At 42.1% G+C, this 20,148-nt stretch overlaps 2 protein-coding genes across 5 annotated transcripts in view; both read left to right on the forward strand.

Moving 5' to 3' along the window:
• LOC135447654 (connector enhancer of kinase suppressor of ras 2-like) overlaps positions 1-7,933 on the forward strand; it is a 169,763-nt gene extending 161,830 nt beyond the window's left edge. For all 3 annotated transcript variants that reach the window (XM_064712703.1, XM_064712701.1, XM_064712704.1), the window contains one exon: positions 554-7,933. In XM_064712703.1, coding sequence (XP_064568773.1) covers positions 554-769 — 216 coding nt within the window. In that variant the 3' untranslated portion in view covers positions 770-7,933. The remainder of the gene's footprint in view (positions 1-553) is intronic.
• Positions 7,934-8,656: 723 nt separating this feature from the next.
• Positions 8,657-19,581, forward strand: APOOL (apolipoprotein O like). 2 transcript variants are annotated; one of them, XM_064712706.1, is made up of 9 exons: positions 8,657-8,707; positions 11,852-11,956; positions 13,511-13,630; positions 14,655-14,709; positions 14,853-14,951; positions 15,269-15,360; positions 15,712-15,798; positions 17,341-17,497; positions 19,164-19,581. In XM_064712706.1, exons 1-9 carry the CDS (start codon positions 8,696-8,698, stop codon positions 19,259-19,261), a joined length of 825 nt encoding a protein of 274 aa, XP_064568776.1. In that variant the 5' UTR covers positions 8,657-8,695; the 3' UTR covers positions 19,262-19,581. The 2 variants fall into 2 exon arrangements, with proteins under 2 accessions (XP_064568776.1, XP_064568775.1); XM_064712705.1 differs by lacking the exon at positions 8,657-8,707 and adding an exon at positions 10,283-10,370.
• Positions 19,582-20,148: the final 567 nt, after the last annotated feature.

Below are 20,148 nucleotides of genomic sequence, written 5' to 3' on the forward strand. Positions count from 1 at the left end.
CCCCTGCCATGGGCAGGGACACCTTTCACTATCTCAGGTTGCTCCAAGCCCTGTCCAACCTGGCCTTGGACACATCCAGGGATCCAGGGGCAGCCACAGCTTCTCTGGGCACCCTGTGCCAGGGCCTGCCCACTCTCAGAGCCAGGAATTCCTTCCCAATATCCCAGCTAACCCTGCCCTCTGGCAGTGGGAAGCATCGCCCCTTGTCGTTAATGTCACTCTATGTCTTTAATCTTTTACATTTCTATTGTTAATGCTTTTTTTGTAGCTTTAAAATCAAGTTTCAAAGAAACTAAAAATCCTTCAAAGCAAGTATGTTCCATTTTAAGGGAAAAAAGGAGATTATTTGGCACTCTGTGTGGGCAAATTGTAGCATGTGGCACAGACTGAGCTGTCAAACAGTTTATGCTGTAATAGTTCCTGAATTTAGGTAAATATTAAAGCTTCCATAGTAGTTTTCCTGGTGCTTGGCATTAAAAGTTAAGGAAGAAATAAAGTGCTGGAATACAGAATTTCATTTTGACCTATCCTCTGTTTTTCTGGAATTTGCCAGGCAAAGGAAGGGGACCTCACAGTAATCAACAGCCTTCTGGACGATCCCAACTTAACATCCAAGAAGTTCAAAGATTGGAAACTAAAGAACTATGAGTTTTTCCTGGACATTTGTGAGTACAGTGCTGCTGGGAAGTCTCAAAACGGAGCCTCTGAACTGGCAAGCTCGGCCCCAATGCTGACACACACACACTCCTTCATCGAGACTCACGTGTGACAGCAGCTCAGCCTGGCCACTGCTGGGTGCCTGACAGAGGCAGGCAGACAAACCCTGGGGAATTTAAGGTACTCAGCAGTACTGTAAATACTTGGGTAAGAGAATAGTGCCACAGGATGCCTACTACATTGCATGATAAGACAATAATATTCTTTATGAATTTTTTTGTTTGCTGTTATCAACCAATGTCCGTATCGAGCTCTGCATTAGGAAGAAGCGGTGCAGAAGTGTTACTGAAAATAAATACCAGTATATTTAAAGTACTGTACTAAAACTCAGCTTATAGTATGAGCTCCTGCAATCATTTTATATATTTAGATATATATAAAATCATATCTATGTATATAAAATGTAACATGGTAGTTGACATTTCCTTTTAAAATTCCCTAAAGTTCACATTTTCACACATTTTTTCTTGAGAAAAAATATAAAAAATGAAGACATGAATACATTGGCCACTCTTAGAGATGAACTTTTATTTTTGCAACATTTCCAGGTAGTGACCATCTTTGCAAATAAAAGGACAGAGTTATCAAAATGTAAACTCAATCCCTATAGTGTGCCTTAAAATGTACACTGTACATCTAAGAAATAGATCCCAGTCTGGCCCTATGGGCACTCTGTACATGCCATTTAAATACTGTGTTTGTAACGTGCTGTGCCTGCCTTTAAACGAAGGAGCACGAGCAAGCAGGTTTGGCACAGAGGTAAGATACGAGTAGAACAATATTGGTTGTTCACTAATGCTGCAACTTAAACAGGTTTTAATAGGATTTGAAGTATTTCATGGTGAAAGAAAAAGAAATCTGCACTGAGTAAGGTACATACTGCAGGTTTTCATCGTTTCTTCACTGTGAATTGAAGTGACACATGACTGTGAGTCACAAAATTCAAAAAAAGCATGAGAATGAAGCTAAAAAAACCTCCTGAACTAATCAATTACATTCTGTGATACACTGACATCTATAGCTGAGTTAATAATTCAAAATTATGTAATGTCTGGCAATAATTTTTAACTGCTAGCAGTACATTTGCAAGTGGGTGAAGTTATTCTAAACATCATTCAAAAACCAATCGGTATTGATTGGTTTGGGAAGACACACAAGTCACGCAGTGGATTTCACTTCCTTGCCTGGGTGAGAATGGTTTGGAAGAATCAGGTTTTGGGGAAAATACTTGTATTCTTTGGGGGAAAAAAAGATTGCTCTGAATGCTACTGAACACAGATTTCAAAGCCATTCACAGTTTGCTTTGACTCTGCTTGTAGAATAGTTCTAAAAGGCAGAATGAAGGGGATGTGAACACAGCTGATGTCATTTCACTGAAACAGATTTCACTGATCATTTTTTCACAAGATAAACCTAATTGTCTCTCATCCATCAAGGACTGTAAAATTCATGTAGTTCAGTATAATAGAGGAAAAAATGTCATCTCAGTGAGGTCCTAGTATCCAGGAAGAGATTTCATTGTTCCAAAGCCAGACCAGGTGAAGGTGTCCTGGGTGCTCAGTTCTGTCTCCACAGTTGAGGGGGGCTGACCTTGGCTGGACAGGAGGGGGAAATTGCCACAGGAAAGCTCCTGGGTTGAGACAAAGACAGGGAGATCACCTGCTAGTGGTTATTGTAGGCAAAACAAACCTGACTTGGGGAAAATTCACTTATTAACAATTTAAAATACCATTGCATAGCAAAAAACAAAGACAAAATTAAAAACACCTTTCCTTTGCCTCCCCCCTTCTTTCCCGTCTTAATTTCATTCCTTTATTTCCAGTGAGCAACAGCATAAATTATAGAATCCATTTAGAAATTAATTCATGTTATACATGCAAGCAGTGATGGATGGTCACAGAAATAGTTACATAGATTAAACTGTCTAAATTCCTAAAGAAATGTAAATATGCCTATTGTTTCAAACCCAAAAGATGGTTTGTGCTTTCATAATGAAAATATCTATATTGTTTCCAAATAGCTTTCCAAAAGGATTTCAAATGCCACTGCTTTATCACTCAAGACATAACTGAGCATATTCAGTGAAGTCACAAGCAAGCAGAGAATACTACTTAAAGATACAGCTGAAAATGAGAAACATAATTGGGAAGACAGATTTCTCAGAAATGACACAAATAGTAGGGAAAACAGATCATCTCTGTTTTAAGTTTAAATACAATTTCTGAAATATGAATAGATGAGATAAATAGTAGATAGTTCATACTTTTGCTCAGCTTATCTTTAAAAATCTCTCAGTGTCATGAGATCATCTTTTCTGAAATTCTTGGAATTGTGAGTCTGCATTCTGCTCTTGCAGAGCAGCTCTCAGCAAATGTGATTTGCACTGAATAGGCCAAATAAATTGTCCAGGAGATTCATGAGATGAAATGAGATGAGATACACTGGAGAAATTCCCTCTAATGGGCTTAAGATTAACTGGGAGAAAAGTCTGAACCATTTGTCTGGCATTGCTTGTGCCTTAGAGCAAGCAAAATCTAATTGCTAAATTAAGCAATACAAAGACTCTATTCTTTCACAAATGTCAGCTGGCATTTGGAAGCCATTTCACAAGAACTAGTCATTCTCCTGGCACATTTCCTGAACCCCACCCTGCAGCCCTTCCCTCTCAGCCATGGGTTCTTCCTTCTGGAAGTCGGTTCCAATCTAAATGGACGGCAGAGAGAATGTGCACAGTCACCACAGCACAATTATTTGGATTTTCACCACCTTTGAACTCACCGGAATGCAAAGTGCAATACAGATAATGTATTTAAAAATTCATGCACCAAGTCCTGCTTATGTATTAAAGTACATCCAATTCTCTGGACCAACAGGAACTTGAACACACAGTACAAAGCAGCTGGAATTGTTGTGGTCGTTTTGATGCCATATTTTTAAATAGGAAAAGAACAAGGCTTGGCTGCTGAGTTCATCAAGGGAAATAAATAGCACCTGTACAATAGATTTATTAATTTACCAGTTTTCCTGCCTGAATTCTCAGGTAAAACTTGGTCTTTAACATATACAACAACATGGAAATGTTGTTTGGATGTGCTTTATTTAACTGGATCTTATTAAAGTTAGTGTCTTCATTCAGAATTGCTTCAGGTGAAATGTCTCAGCCCATACACTTTCTCTGACACTCCACAAGCTGAGTCTTTTTGTTCCGGCTATTTTTCATTACAACTGATTTAATGCTCCCCCTGAGCTACTGATTCCCCTCCTTTTTTAATACTGTTCTGTATTCAGTGACATGTCAGATCTTTGAAAGTGTCTTAATAGCTCTCTCGGCATCACTTCCTGAGAGAACCAAGACATTTCTCTTGGTTTCATTACTTTAAGTGAAAACTACCCTGAGCTTGCTCTAATTGACACGAACAAAAACCAGAGGAGGAGGAGGGGGTTGTTATCAGGACATTCAGCTCTGGCTGCTGCCTTTTGAGCTGGGAATGTGGTGCTCCACTGGTTTTTCCAAGGAAAAAGAAATGAGTGCAGCAGAGAATTGTGCATGGCCAGCTAAGCCTCCTCTCCCTCCTCTCAGCAGTTACAGCTCCTTCTCCAAGGTCCTGTGAAGGACAGCACAGGTACCTTTGAAGGAGTTCCTTTACAGTGGCTCTGGGAAGGGCTCAGCCTCCTCGAAAATGGTACAGTTCTGCTGCTGACCTTTAGGAGATTTCACTTTAAATGTTAATAGGACCTCTGGGAGAAAAATGAAGAATCTGGTAGAAATTGTTTAACTCAACAGAAATCTGAGGAGAACAAAGAACATTCTTTTCTTTGTCTCAAGTAATGTAAATGCAAAAGGCCAAGATTATCACAAACCTTATTTGCCATATTCTTTCCTCATGTGGTCTTACTGTCTTCCAAAGTGATAAAAGCATTCTTTCTGCCAAAAATAGCAGTATTTATGACCAAGGTGATATAGCTGGGGCCTGTTGATCCTTGAGGAGAGACAGCAGAGCTATTTTGTGATAATTCACCAACAGTTGGTACAAACCCTTCATGCAGTGGGGAACAAAGTCCTTCAAAGATGGTTTGTGTAAAAGGACCCTTGGCTAAGGCACGATGCAGCACAACAAACCCATTCCCCTCTGCAATGCCTGTCAGCTGCCCCTGAACTAGAGAATGACAACAGACAATTTAATTATACTTCAAACACTCAATTTTTCAGTAAACCAAGTCTTGTCTCTCCACAGAGGTTCTGTCTCCAGAGCCAGTCTTAGGGAGATTCCTCAAGGAAGAGAGCCCAGGCCTGTCTGTATTGCTGGGCCCCAGCCTGAGCCCCATTCAGGGCATGCCTGGGTTCCCCACATTTAATGTTAGAGAAATAAGTGTTGGCTGGGTCTCATAAAGGATTTAATTCTCTCCTCAGTTTTTATTCTCTCCTCAGTAGCAACATTCTCCACAGTAGGGAATGGTGCTCTAGGGCAGCCAGAAGGGCACAGGTTTTCCATGGTAGCTTTTCCATGTGCCTCATGCCTTGGGCCACAGCACATCACCTTCCCTGCTGCCAAATGATGTTTATTTACCACTAGGACCAAAAATGGGAAATAACAGGAAAGACTGGAGAAGCAATATTAGCTATTTATTTCTATTCAGTATTAAAAAGCTCTTTTTCTTCCAGAATGTTTCCTTCACCAAAGCTGAGGCTCAGGGTAGGTTTCCCAGGCAGGATGCTGTGGGGAAGGGTCCTCCATCTCCTCTCTCAGATGAATTCACACTGTGTAATGTGAATTCACAGAGCCTCAAGGCTGAGGCTCTTGATGGGTGTTAAGTGGGCACAGATCTGAAAATCCCTTCTGAAAATCACATCTGAGCCCTATCAGCTGTTGTATGGAAATTTCATGGCTATTTAAACCAAAACTAGTAAGTTGTATTTCTTTACTTGATGTTTATAGTTATTTTCTTTGCTCCCATTACCCACAAGTGAAATGTGATGTTTCTGATCAGTTCCACTCTCTAACATGTGGGCAGGGAATGCTTCACTCTGGATATAACTAACAGGAAAAGAAACATGTTTTAAAGCTTATTTTCTATATTTTACGGGTTAAACCACTCTTGCACATCCAGGAGGAGGTTTATAAACAATATTGTTTAAATTTTTATCAGGTTTGAAGACAGGTGATATACTACTGGGACCTCCTCTTAATAAAAATATTTAAATAATTCAGACAGAAACTGCCTTCAGGAAAAGAACCATATTCACTCTTAATGCAGGCCAGACAGATATATCTTTATTTTTATCAAGAACATACATGTGTTAGAAGTGACAGTTAGGGACTTTAAGCATTAATGCCACTGTGTGAGCAGTATTTGAAAGAAAGCAATGTTGTAAAAATGATCAAATATGTCGACAACCTGCTGTTTGACCAGCTAAGCCCTGTAGCTTCTGTCCTCACATTTCTAGAATATTGTTCATGCTCAGGCGTTGGTGAGGGTATCAATACAGATCTTTTTACTAACAGTAAATGTGTCTGTCCGAATGCTGCAGATTAACTAAGGATGTCACATTATACATATTAACTATTGCATTTTTTCACTAGCAACCACAAAACAAATACGTCTTAACAAACTGTGTTCGCTGGCCAAAACACCAGTAAGACCCTGTAACCAGTTAAGACTTCTGTTTTACTGAGAAACAAGGATTTCAGCTTGAAAATCTGATGAGAAAACAGGTTAGGATGTAAGAGAAATGCACTAGTATTAATAAACGTTTTACATTTGACACATACTGTATTACAAAGACAATATCCTTGTAAGACCATTAATTGCTGGGCCATAGGTGACTTCCATCTAGGTTACTAATAGCTAATAAACCTTGTACAGAGCCTTTTTTAGATAACGCTTACATGTATGGAAATGTATGACACCCTTGTACTATGGCTTGCACTTTACTTGCATTAAACTGTGAAGTAGGCTGTAGTAATGTCTTTGTATATTCAGGGGTTGAAATACCAAAGCACTGGAGTATCGTACTGCTGGTGTTCAACCTGTCCAACGTGCTGACAACGTGTATTTTGCAAACCCCACCAACTTCAAATCTTTGGCAAATAACGCTATGGGGTCTCCATGGTCTTTGTTTCTTTGTAAATATAAACATTCTTACTGTTTCTGTAGCAATAGGAGGTTATAAACCAAACTTTCACTAGGACTGTTTTCAATAACAAAAAAAGAAAAAATAAATAAAAATCTATAGCGCCTTGTAAAAAAATCATGGAGACTCCATGACCTGTGGGCATTTTTGTTTACAAGCAGTATGTATATATGTATTAGAGGCAGAACTGTTATTTATCACAAAGTTATATTGTGGATGATTCTTTCTTAAATAAATATATGTTTTCTGTCATTAAGAAAAATAAGTATTTTAGAGCCATCCTGAGAAATTTGAAGTGTCAAGCTTCAAATACGAGTAATCTTCCATGTTTCAGCCTTGTTTTTCTAATCAGCTGGGAGATGAACTGAGAGGCAATGGAAAACCACCTGTCCATGCCAGGGAAATGCTGGAGTTGTACATTTTTGAGCATTCTGCAACTTTTCTATAGTGCCCATCCTGCTTAATGCTTTGACAAGCAGATGCTCCATCAGTACCACAGTAAATCCCTCAGCTCGTGGATGCTACAGAGAGAAAACCAATGGTTCTAGACTAATACAGGTTAAACGAGGTTTCAACCCCTGGATAACACAGTATTTCTTCAGTTTCACAACAGTATTTTTAATTTTATACTTGTCTATGTTGAGAGATAATCCAATAGTTTCTATAGGCAATGAACATTAGGTTTCTTTTTTCCCTCTTTCCAGATGAGTTCTGTGTGAATTACTGTAACCGGCTGCGTTTTCTATCACAGATTAATAACTTGTTAACTTTTTGTGTGTCTACAATGAAAATTTATGAATGGAAAACTTCACTGTGTGTTGCTCACTGGGCATATACCTCATGGTACATTGCACAGACGTGTAAGTCGTAAGTTGCACTGCAACATTAAAAAAAAGGAACATATTGCTCTTTTTTCAAAGATATTAACTTATTTAAGAGATATAGTCTGTACATTATTAAAAAAAAAAACAAAAACAAAAACAAACATTTATTCTTCCTAAATTCAAACAAAGCTTTTGTTTTGGGGAAAGAAAAAAAAAGTTGTAAACTTCCGTTGTAAATTTGGACTTCAATAAACGAATTATCTGCACTTAGATTGTGTTTTATGGGGGATTTTGTGTGTTCTGAGGGTGATCCCGGCTGAGGGCGATGCGGGCTAAGGGACATCGCTGTCGATCTGAGGGGGATCCCGGCTGAGGGCGATGCCGCCCGATCGGGGCGCGATCCCGGCTGAGGGGGATCCCTGCCCACCTTAGGGCGATGGCGGCTGAGACTGATCTCTGCCCGCTTTGGGGCCATGCCGACTGAGCGGGATCATCCCTGCCCGCTTAGGGGCCATGCCGGCTGAGGGCGATGCCCGCTCCGGCTGAGCGGGATCATCCCTGCCCGCTTTGGCACGATGCCCGACCCGGCTGAGGGGATTCTATCCCTGCCCGCTTTGAGGCCATGTCGGCTGAGGGGAATCCATCCCTGCCCGCTTTGGGGCGATGCCGGCTGAGGGGAATCCATCCCTGCCAGCTTTGGGGCGATGCCAGCTGAGGGGAATCCGTCCCTGCCCGCTTTGGGGCGATGCCAGCTGAGGGGAATCCGTCCCTGCCCACTTTGTGGCCATGCCGGCTGAGGGGGATCCACCCCTGCCCTCTTCGGGGCGATGCCCTCCCCGGCTAGAGGGGAATCCATCCCTGCCCGCTTTGTGACGATGCCGGCTGAGCACAATCCATCCCTGCCCGCCCCGGGCAATGCCGGCTGAGGGCGATCCCGCCCGGCCCGAGCGCGGTCCCGCCCCGGCCCCTCGGCCCCGCCCGGCGCGGCCCTTCCCGCGCGCCGTACGCGGCGCTGTCCAACATGGCGGCCAAGGTGAGTGTCCGCCCGCCCTCAGGCCGGCGCTGCCCCGGCCCCGCGGCCCCGCTGCCCCTCGGCCTCCGCTCCCGCTCCTCCGCCGGCTCGGGACAGCCGGGGCGGCTCCGTGCGGCCCCCGGGAGCGCCCGGCCCGCCCGCGGGTCCCCCGGTGCTGGCGGGAAGGAGCCCTCGGTGCCGCGGGAGCCGGGGTCAGGTGGCGGAGTGGGGCAGGGAGAGCTCTGGTGCTGTGGGACTTGGCAGGGAAGGAGCTGATTCGAGAGCTGGTTAAATTGTGCAACAGGGAATAAAAGCGGGGTTTCTCTTCTGGTGCTTCTCCGTGTACTGGCAGCCCCCGAAACACCTTCAGCTCGAGGAATATCAAGATGATAGTTTGGTAGTGACACGATAAAGTGCTAGTGGTGCTGTACATCACCAAAACAAGGCTGTTAAAATCGTGCTGTTACGAGCTAACAGGGTTACAAGTATCTAAAATATCGCGAGTTGTAGGAATAATACAGTGTCTTTAAACAGAACAACGTGCATGTAAAGATCTAAGCCTTCTCACAAATATTTAGACAGGTTTTCCAGTGTTGGCAATCAAATTGATGAATAGGTTGCTCTCACATGAATCTGCATATTTACTTTTTTAAAGCATTTTAAAAGTGTATATATCTGGAAAGGAAAGGATGGTACCAATGAGAACAGAAATTAAAATAAACCATTTTGCTTTAGTTTGTTAAGGCAAAAGAAACTGGCTTTGCTGTCTGGCTGGGTGATCTTGAAGTAATTTGGTTGCCTTAGTATATAAATCTGAGTGATTCAGTACCTTTAGTGAAGTGACATAATTTTAATTGTGTTCTTTACTATTTACTATGAAATATTTATTAATAAGAATTTTATTCTTATTAAGATTTCATGCTCTGTGGGTCACTTACCAAGACTAAAACCAAATCCGTGGAGTGTCAGGGAGTTGAGGTGAAGTGGAAGGATCTGTTCCATTTGTGGGGGTGTTTTTGGTGGTTGTCAGCAGAGATTTCTAAAGACATACCTGAATTAGGATACTGGGTTTGGCCTGCAAGCTTCTGGTGATTATGTCTCGTGTAACTTGTGGGGAAAATAAAGCAAAAGGATGTGAGACAGTTTTGTGATCCATCTCAAGACATCTGAGTGGTAGGAGAAAGTCATAAATCTGTGACTCTTTATTCTTCAATTAACATTTTTTAATGGAAAATATGATACAAGGTAGCTGCTAAATTTTAATCTTATTTTACCCTGGCTAGTAGATTCCCATTTTGTGATACAGAACTCATGTATTTTTTTATATAAATCCATGCATCAGATTTTTGCATTTACTCCACCCTTTGATTCCCTTTGTTTTGAGGCAGTTCCTGCCTTCAGGGCAAGTTTCCTGCTCCAATTCTTGAAGCAAGCACACAGAATTTGCAGTTTCAGTGGGAAACAATGTCTTGGAGATTAGCATAAATAAACTATATGGTTTTATTATGGTTTTGTTTGTATTCTGCATCTTTTGAGTGGAAGATAGTGAATTCTTTGGAGTGATGTAGCTTTTTAACTTTTTTTTTTTTTTTAAATAGAATCTGTATTTTTGATTGTTGATAAGATTCCAAGACTTTGAAGCAGATTGTTTGAAATGCAAAGAATTAAAGCCAAAATTACTCAGGTACATTTGACAGTTTTATTGTTATATTTTGATTGGTCTTACTCCAGTTCTGCTGTTAAGAGGCGTAGCTGTAACAATTTTCTGCTAGAGAGCATATCATGCATTTCTTCAGCAAATAATTGCTGTTCAGGCTTCTCATCAAAAATATTGCCATGTCTGTTTGTCTTGGGTGTGTTTTTTATTTCTGGGGATAAAAACCTTCAGGTACTCAGTGTTGCAGGTCAGGACCTTGGCAGTGGTGGTACAGGGGATGTTTTATTACTGCCCACTGACCTTTCCTCTGTGTGTGTGCAGAATTCATCTCCACAGATGTCACCTGGCTTTTGTACCCACAGCAATTTCCTGAGTTCCTCAAAAAGAAGATTTTTATTTATTTCTCAGTTATCAGCTGATGTTCTGGAGTCATTCTGGTGGCTGAACATGCAATCCCAGGCTGTTCCACAGCTCCAGCCTGTTGCAGGGGTTTTTCTCTGGGCTTCTTGCCTAGTGTTTGATAGAAAATTATGATCCTGCCATTTCTTAATTATCAGTAACTTCTGTAGAAGTTTTCATAGGTAAAATACTTACTGGTTTCTCTAGCTAAACAATGTATGATTTTTGTTGTTTGATACATAATGCCTCATAAGAAACTTTTATTAAAATAATGTCAATAAATTAGTACTAAAACCACTTAGCTAACTGAGGTCTCTTAGTGCACCTTGTGTTTAGATAAGGAACAGCTCTGTGCAGTGAAGCCTCTTTAGTGTAGTCAAGGTGATGTTGCTTTTTCTTTCACTCTGGTTCTTTGTGATTTCAGTAGAAAAGAGTGAAACCCTCTTGGGATAACTGCCAGTGTAAATGTTAGCCAGTGCAGCTATTTCCTTGGATCTTTAAACATTTATGTGTTTGTCTGCAGGCACCCAAAAGTAAAGCAATTACTGTCAGTCAGGAGCAGGACCACTTTGATCATTCCCTGTGTAGCTTTCTCCTTTACATTGAGAACAGAATCCACTGTGGCTTTTAAAAATACATTATTTTTTTTAAGTGAACAATGCAACTTTCTCATGCTCTATCATGTTTAAATTCACTTTTCCTTCTGGTGTCTACTGAAAATTGGTGTCTTGTTCTGTAGCATGCTGTATGGAAATAAGCAGTCTGAATTATGATAGGTTAAAATAGTTTTTCTTTAATAATTCTTCAGAAATGGGGTTCCTGCATGCTGAGTAAATTACAGCTGAATTTACCCTAACAGGTGATGGAAGATCAATGTGGCTTTGCTGGTTTTTCCTGGTATTTTAGACATAAAACTGTTCAGGGCTCTTCAACCTTTTCTTTACCATTTTAATTTGAGAAAATCTTTGTATAAGTCAAGATATTTCTAAAAGGCATAATGCTTAAAACTGCCTTTAAAAGTGACTTGTTTAATCCCATATTTGATCAATCCAAAATGGGAAATTTTAATTTCAGCATTAAGACTCCCTGTTTTCATCTCTCTGTCCCAGGTGGCAAAGCTGGCAGCTGTTTCTTCTGGGCTGCCATTGATATGTATTACTGTATATGCAGCAACAGAAAAGGAGTCAAAAAGTCAGCTGGTGAAGCCAGACAAGGTATGAATCTTCCTCTTTTTTGGTCTTTAAAATAATACAGAAAAACCTGCAGAATAGCAGCTCTGTCTATTGAATTACAGTAACTAAAATAGATAGCAAATATGTGATATGGCTCAAATAAAACACAAAGTGTTACAATACTAAATTAGTGAGGTTTTATCTCATTTTCATTATTATGGTATTTCAAAAATGAAGTCAGAAAAGGTGAAAATAGAATACTGGCTGATGAGGCTGATGGGTCCTTCTCTAATGTGCAATTGCACACATCCACACACATGTCTTTGCTTCATAGTGAATAATTCTGCTTCTAAGAACCCACAGCATTGTTTCAGTTCTCACTTCCAAAGAGTGAAGTCCACTTGAGTAGAGTCAGTTGGAACTCTGAAAGTTCATCATTCCACAGAGGGGCTTTGTGTGCTGCAGGGGGAACCCTGAGGGTCTGCAGGCTTAGAAAACTCCCTTGAACTGCAGCACTCAACAGCTGTGTCCTGCTGCTCAGCTGTGTGTGAGAGGAGCAGGGCTGTGTCCCTGGTGCTCAGCTGTGTATGAGAGGAGCAGGGCTGTGTCCCTTTAGCTCAGCTCTCTGTGTGTGCAGCACTCAGGGGAGCAGGGCTGTGTCCCTGGTGCTCAGCTGTGTGTGAGAGGAGCAGGGCTGTGTCCCTGGTGCTCAGATCTGTGTGTGCAGCACTCACAGGAGCAGGGCTGTGTCCCTGGTGCTCAGCTCTCTGTGTGTGCAGCACTCACAGGAGCAGGGCTGTGTCCCTGGTGCTCAGCTCTCTGTGTGTGCAGCACTCAGGGATCAGAGCTGTGTCCCTGGTGCTCAGCTGTGTGTGCAGCACTCAGGGATCAGAGCTGTGTCCCTGGTGCTCAGCTCTCTGTGTGTGCAGCACTCACAGGGGCAGGGCTGTGTCCCTCTTGCTCAGCTCTCTGTGTGTGCAGCACTCACGGGAGCAGGCTGTGTTTGCAGCACTCAGGAGCAGGCTGTGTCCCTGCTGCTCAGCACTCACAGGAGCAGGGCTGTGTCCCTGCTGCTCAGCACTCACAGGAGCAGAGCTGTGTCCCTGCTGCTCAGCACTCACAGGAGCAGGGCTGTGTCCCTGCTGCTCAGCACTCACAGGGGCAGGGCTGTGTCCCTGGTGCTCAGCTCTCTGTGTGTGCAGCACTCACAGGAGCAGGGCTGTGTCCCTGGTGCTCAGCTCTGTGTGCAGCACTCACAGGGGCAGGGCTGTGTCCCTGGTGCTCAGCTGTGTGTGCAGCACTCAGGGGAGCAGGGCTGTGTCCCTGCTGCCAGTCTGTGTGTGCAGCACTCACAGGAGCAGGGCTGTGTCCCTGGTGCTCAGCTGTGTGTGCAGCACTCACAGGAGCAGGGCTGTGTCCCTGGTGCTCAGCTCTGTGTGTGCAGCACTCACAGGAGCAGGGCTGTGTCCCTGGTGCTCAGCTCTCTGTGTGTGCAGCACTCACAGGAGCAGGGCTGTGTCCCTGGTGCTCAGCTGTGTGTGCAGCACTCACAGGAGCAGGGCTGTGTCCCTTTAGCTCGGCTCTCTGTGTTTGCAGCTGCCCATTTACAGCGCCCCCCCGCTGACGTCGCGCTACATCGAGGAGCAGCCGGGGCCCCTGCAGCAGCAGCTGACGGCTCTGCGGAGCACGACCGGCCGCTACTTCGGCTGGTGCCAGGTAAGGGATGCACCCAGCCTTTCCTGCACTTCTCTCACCATTAAACTACTGAAAAAACTTTACTTCCCCCTGGAGGGTTTTTTTGGCAGGTCTTTGTGTTGCATAAGGTAATTTTGGATGGAAAAACGAGCTCTCCTTCTACAGCAGAGGTAAATTCTTGCTGGGAGAACTTTGAGGGTGTTTTGGAGTCTGGAATTCCAGGTGCAGTCCATGGAGAAGGAGCTGCTTCCAAGGGGCAGTGCCTGACATAAAAGACAAACAATGCATCCCATGTGTCTGTTGCAGCAGGCTGTTCCTCAGGAGCCATCAGAAACTCCTCCAGCTCTGTTACTGCCTGTTCCAGCTGGAGAGGGAACTGCTGCCTGTCCCTGCTTTTGTACCTGCTGGGAAACAGCAGCTTCACCCTGGCTGCTGGCCAGAGAAAATTTTGTGTTTTCCTTTTGCAAAAATTGTAGACCCTAACAGTTGAAAACAAAATTCAAAGTGTCTTCATTTTTTCTGTAAATTGTGATTCCATTGGTCTGTAAAAATGTTGTCAGTGACTGCATGACTGCAATACTCTTGTTATAAATCTATACCAAACTTTGTAATGCCATTAATCATTGTGAGTTCCTGCCACTGAATAGCAGTGACCTCTGGTGGTACAAATTCGGTGTTGTTCTTTCGGTTTTCCTGGGAAAGTCTCTAGGGAAGAGAAGATTGTATTTTATAATTGAGTTTTCCTATACAGTTGGCATCCAGGTGTTTTCCTATTCTAGAGTTGATGAGATTTCAGTTTTGAAAGGGGGCTTACATTAGAGAGATTTTTTAAAATTTTTTAGTTGCCAATGTAAGTTTTAAAAATATAAAATTTTTACATTTTTGTCACAAAGAGGGTAGATCTCTGCACAGCCTCCCTAGAAGGTCACTGGTTTGGGTTTTTTAAAGTTACACAGTATTTCTTTGTCTCATTGTGCTGAGATATGGGTGAGCAGCTGCTTTTACAGAGATTTTACTTTCTGGTTTTGTTTTTCTTTCCTTGTAGAGTGTCTATAACTTTATTAAAAATGGAATAACGGATTCAATTCAGTTTGGAAAAGGTAGGCAAGTCACATATGTGTCTCATTTCATCTATAAACTCTCAGTAAAATGAAAATTTTCACCTTTATTTCTTAAGTGGGAAATAAAATGACCAATACTGAATTGCCCTGCCTCTTTTTGTCTTTTTTTTCCCCATTTTTAGATGCTTATGTTTACCTGGACAACCCCCCCCCGGAGTTCTTTCCCAAAGCCGCTGTGATCACGGTGTCAGGCCTGGCTGGTGCAGCGCTGGCAAGGAGAGGTGGGGCTGCCTGGGTTCATCACTGGGTGTGGGGCCTGTAACAGTCCCAGGGGTCACAATGCTCTTCTCAAACATTGGCAAAAGCCTGTGGGACTAAAATCAATTCCTGGTAAATGAAGGGACATTACTGATTGCTGTTAGGAGCTGGCTGAGAGCTGACAGAGCAGGGCTAGACAGACTAATGATAGAATTCTTCTCATTCTTCATAATATTGGAAAACCTAGTTTGGGATTATTTGTCTTTGCATTTAATTGCTACAACTACTTCATTTGCATTTCATTTTTGTCTAATTATTCAAAATATTTGGCTTTGTTCAGGTTCTAGATTTAAGAAAATTGCTTATCCATTGGGACTTACTGCTGTAGGATATGCTGTTTGTTACCCAGCTCAGGCAGTGGTCATTGCCAAGGTAAGGTTCTGGTTTATCTGGGCTCATTTCCAACACAGTGGGACAAGTTTGGATCCTTTAACCTGGTGCTCCATCTATTGTGCCAACATTGCCAGCACACTGTTTGCTGATCAGGGTTTGATTGCATCTGGAGTAGGTGGGTTGAGCATGGAAATGTTCCCTGTGGATTCCTACTACCAGTTTAAGCATTATTTACAATTTGCTTGGTGTAAGGGAAATATGTACTAGATCTTGAAAAGTCGATGCTTTAGGATGTGGAGCATGTTCTCATGCAAACAGGAGTGATTTCATTCGAATAGTCTGTCTTTGTATTTTAAACACTGTTGTTAACTATGTTTTTCTAAAAAATAGGTAACAGGGAAAAAGTTACATTATGCAAGTCACCAGACCTACAAGGCTGTGAGGTCACTGTGGGCAGACAAGGAAACTGCCACCAAGGTAGGACTTGGGAAGTCATTACACCTCACACCTTGAGAGGGAGCTCAGAAAGTTGTGGTCTCTTCTGCTGATGCTGTTCAAGGTTTACTGATGGTGTTCAGCAAGGCACAAACCCCAGTCTGATCTTTTTGTCCCTTCAGTGTTTAATTGCTTTCACATCAGTGGGTATTGAGATCCCCTCAGTAGTCCCACAGTGCATGCAGGGTGCACAAGAGAAGATTGAGTTTCTCTTTAGAGCTCCTTTTTTATCTTGGCATGAAGGATCCATTTTGATTCAAGCTTTGGTCTTAAGCAGCCCCTGAATTTAGACCAAAGACACTCAGGGTTCCAGTAGGTGTGAGTGGCTTGCTGCTCTGCAGCCCTTGCAGGAAGTCTGCTTTATTTACCCTCTGATATGAATTGTCCATGGCTGATTTGTTTCTTCTCCTTGCCCTGTCCTCATGGCAGCCACAGTGAATAAATGGTCAGTAACCTCTTTATAGGGACCTACTACACATGGAGGATTATCAGGGTTTTTGACCTGATTTTCTTCCCCACTATAACCTTCGGTTACAGAGCACGCTTTCTAACTCTGACTTAATTCTTCTCCTCAGAATTTCCTCTAGTTTCTCTCCTTTCTCTGTTTTAGGGGATTTTGTGTGTGGTTTTTAAGTGAGGCAGTCAAAATAGGACATATTAAACAGCTGAAGCCTTGCCAGCAGAGAGTAGAGGCCAATATGAACCTTCTGTAAATTACATATGGAATTTGGGTTGGTAATCCCAGAATTAAATGTGGGTTTTATCCAACCCAAAAGGTTTTTTTTCCTCAAGTGGAAATTTATAAAACCTTGACACTTCCCAAGTAAAACTGCAGCTTTGCACCAGTAGTTTTTCATTGCTCTTTTCAAAGAAAATTTCAGTTTCTCAGTTATATTGACGTGTAGAAATATTTTGCTTTAAATTTACAGTGCTCATAGGCATGCAGTCCTCACCCTTTACTTCTTCTGAAAAGCACAAATGGAATTCTGAGTTTTGAAAATGAGATTCAGATAACTGTCATTAAACAAGAATTGATGTGGTTCAGACACTTCTCTTAACTTTCCATTTTTTCCCCTGAGTGAAGCCTCTTCCCAAGACACATTATTTCTCATTCCTAGGGTTACCCATGATTTATCTTTCCATCCCCTGCTAACTAGGGCTAGGAAGTGTTCTGTAAACATCAGGGCTGTTTCAGTCCTGTGTAAGGCTAAAGGCTCCTCACCTGGAAATGAACTTGTGAAGGTCTTGGAGGGTCTCTGGTAAAACCACAGCTTCAGTCCCAAGGATATACTCATGGCAATTTCCCTTCTCCATGAATTTATTCTGTCTGATCTGTGGGGTTTCATGAATTTTACTTTTTCCAGCTGTGTCCCTTGTGTGCAGCTGACTACTTGAATATCATTGCATGATGTCATATCTGAAAATAATTTCATAAGATAAGCTCCCAGACTGGAAAGCTTTATTTTGCAATAACGCATTAAGCATATACCCATGTGCTTTCTTTTATTAATGTTTGGTTCACAGCTGCAGCAAGAGTCAAAACCAATTATGCAAGAAGATAAGAAAAAGAAGGGAATTTCTAGTGCCAAACCTGAGTCTGCTGTTGAGTCAGGATCATTTAACAGAACTGAATCTTCCCCAGTAAAGTGTCGGAGTAATGAAAATCCAGTGCCTTCATCAGGTGAATTAAACATTTCAAGTGTAATCTCAGGGCAACTTGCAAATCCAATTAGTTGACTTAATTTTGCACTTACTCCTGCTCTAAACTGGAGCAGGCTGTCAGTGCATATTATTCTTGAGAGCATATTTTACATGCTGTCATTTAATACACATTTCAGAGCCTCAGGGAGGTGATAATTTTCTCACTGTGGACCTTGTCATAATAACAGAATTATATATTTGCTGTTCTCTCTCAATAATGTCAGAGAACCAATATTGATGCAGACCAGGTTCTTTCAATGGCCAAAATAAGGAATAATCCAAATGCAAGTCATACAAAAAGGTTTAAATTTGGATTATTATTAGAAAATTGAAGTCTCAAATGGATTTCATTACTTTTAGCCTGTGCTACCAGTGCAGAGAGGATCCATAGTGGAATGAAAGAGGGGTGTGTAATTGAGAAATGAAGCATTGGGATTCATTGTGCTGGGTTTTCTGCAGTGGTTCCTGGTGCACCTTAAGTGCTTGAGATAATCACCTGGATCACACAGAATAATCATCTGTTCAACACACAGAAATTTGGGAGTCCAATTTTTAAGAGAAAACAGTGGAATTACCTATTAAAGGAGAACTAAATTTGTTTTAAAGTATTGTTACCTTTTGTAAGGGCAATTTCTGAATTTTGTTTGTTGGAAGGAAATCACTTGGAAGGAAGGAATTGTTACCAGAAATTATTTTTTTTTCTGGAAAGCAAGCAGAACATACTTGGATGAGGGTTTTAGTATTTTTTTTCCTTTATTTTCACTGTAGTTTGCATTCACATCTTTGCTTTGCACTTGAATTTTTTCTGATTTAGTTTGTGGAATGCTTTGATCTGTTTTTACACTTGCTCCAGGCCAAACTGTCTTTATTGGGTTTGTGTTTATAGATCTGTCGTTGCTTTCATAGGTGGAATTAGTTCATGTCCTTAATACAGCCAAAAATATCCCTGCCCTAAATGAATCTGTGTTGCCAGAGATGTTTATTTTCTCAGTCCAAGTGGGGCAAAGCTTTCAGGAGAATGTAACACCCTTTGTTGGATCAAGTGATGCAGCTGGAAAAGCAGCAGGTCAGGAGCAGGAGGCGCAGCCCCAGGAAAGCTCCTTCATATCCCCCAGGTGCTGTGGAATTGCAGCAGCATTAAATGTGTGCTGTGCTCTGTCCTTCAGTGAGTGGGAGGCTTCAGGGGCTCACTGAGCTCTCTTTGTGCTTGTTGGGAGCTCAGAAGTGAAAGCAGGTGAGAGTGCTGGTGTGCATTTGCCACCTGGCAGCAGCTGCAGGCAGATCTGGCAGGGTTGGTTGTGGCATCAGCTCCTGGACAAGAAACACCAGGGAAATTTTCCATGCCTCAAACTTTCCCTTCCTTTCCTTGTGTTGGGCAAAGCATCACAATTCCTGCTCTCACTCTGCTGGGGTAGGAGGTGGTGTTGGAGAGGGAGAAGAGGTCCTGCTCTCCATCCCCTGCTGTGCTCAGTGCTCCAACCTGCCCTCATCCTCCTTAACACACTCTGAACTGGAGCAGGCAGATTTTGATCTTTTCTAAGTGTTTGGTAGTACAGAAATTCTCAACATGTGTCACTAAGCTTTTTTCCTTACAGCTCAAGTATAAGCATACTTTTTTAACCATATTTTTTCACTATCTCTAACAGGAACAGTGAAGAAATCAAAATTTAAGCCTGACCCAAAACTTGCAGACCATGGCCAGTCCAACCCAGAAGATGTGGACATGTACAGCACCAGGAGCTAAGCCAAGTCTGCTTTACAAAATGCAAAATGTTACAGATAAGGGGGAGGGAAGAAGGGAAAGAATAATCTTTACAATGCATACTCTGTGAGGTATAATTTCATCAGATATTTTCTTATCTCCAATTTGTATTATTGACTTACATGATTCTGTTTAGTGCTTATTTTGTTCCTGACTCCATATAAGCAGTGGGAATTCACTCAGTGTCATTAGTGAGACACTGAGAAAACAAGATTTGTCAGTGTCTTCTCCCAGTGGGGCTTCTCTGTGCCAAACTTGCTAATAAATGTCACTTCACAAAGGATATTTGAAAATGCAAACGTATCTCTGCTTTGGCTCAGATGTTCCTTGATCTGAATGAAGAATGTGAGGGATGGGGTTTGCAGAGGCTTCTTTGTCTTTTATCTTTCAGCTCTGGAATGAAGTGCAAGTTCCTGCTGCTCTGAGTATCCTTAAAATCTCTGTGGTTGTGTCATGTGAACAGCATTGGCTTTAAGCTTGTGTAAAAGAGTCACTTTTTTCATTACAAAATAATTTGGTACTGTTTGCCTCTTTCACAAAGGTGAATGGAAACAACTCCTTGTCCTGCACACCTCTGCTGTGTTCAGGTGTCTCTGAAGTTGGGCAAAAACCCACAACTGATCTCTAAACTCCCTTTCTAGACTGTGCATCAGCTTTCACCTACTTCTGATCCTTGGAAGAGCTGTGTTTGAATTGCTTAATCCATGAAACTGATACTGAATTGATATAAAACCCATTAGGAGTGTTTAGGAAGTTGGAGATTTGTAGTTTCAAGGTTTAAACTGCTCACAGTAAAAATGCAGAAGTAGTAGGCAGCCAACTTTTTCATCCCACAAGTTTGTATGCAATATCTCATTGATTTTTAGGAT

The sequence above is a fragment of the Zonotrichia leucophrys genome, chromosome 4A, assembly GCF_028769735.1.
Source record: "Zonotrichia leucophrys gambelii isolate GWCS_2022_RI chromosome 4A, RI_Zleu_2.0, whole genome shotgun sequence".
NCBI lineage: Eukaryota > Metazoa > Chordata > Aves > Passeriformes > Passerellidae > Zonotrichia > Zonotrichia leucophrys.

Coding starts and splice junctions, on each gene's coding strand:
- APOOL (XM_064712705.1), top strand. CDS start 10,341: ATGCAAAGAATTAAAGCCAAAATTACTCAG. Junction 13,631..14,654: donor GCTACTTCGGCTGGTGCCAG/GTAAGGGATGCA, acceptor CTTTCCTTGTAG/AGTGTCTATAACTTTATTAA. Junction 15,799..17,340: donor ACAAGGAAACTGCCACCAAG/GTAGGACTTGGG, acceptor TTTGGTTCACAG/CTGCAGCAAGAGTCAAAACC.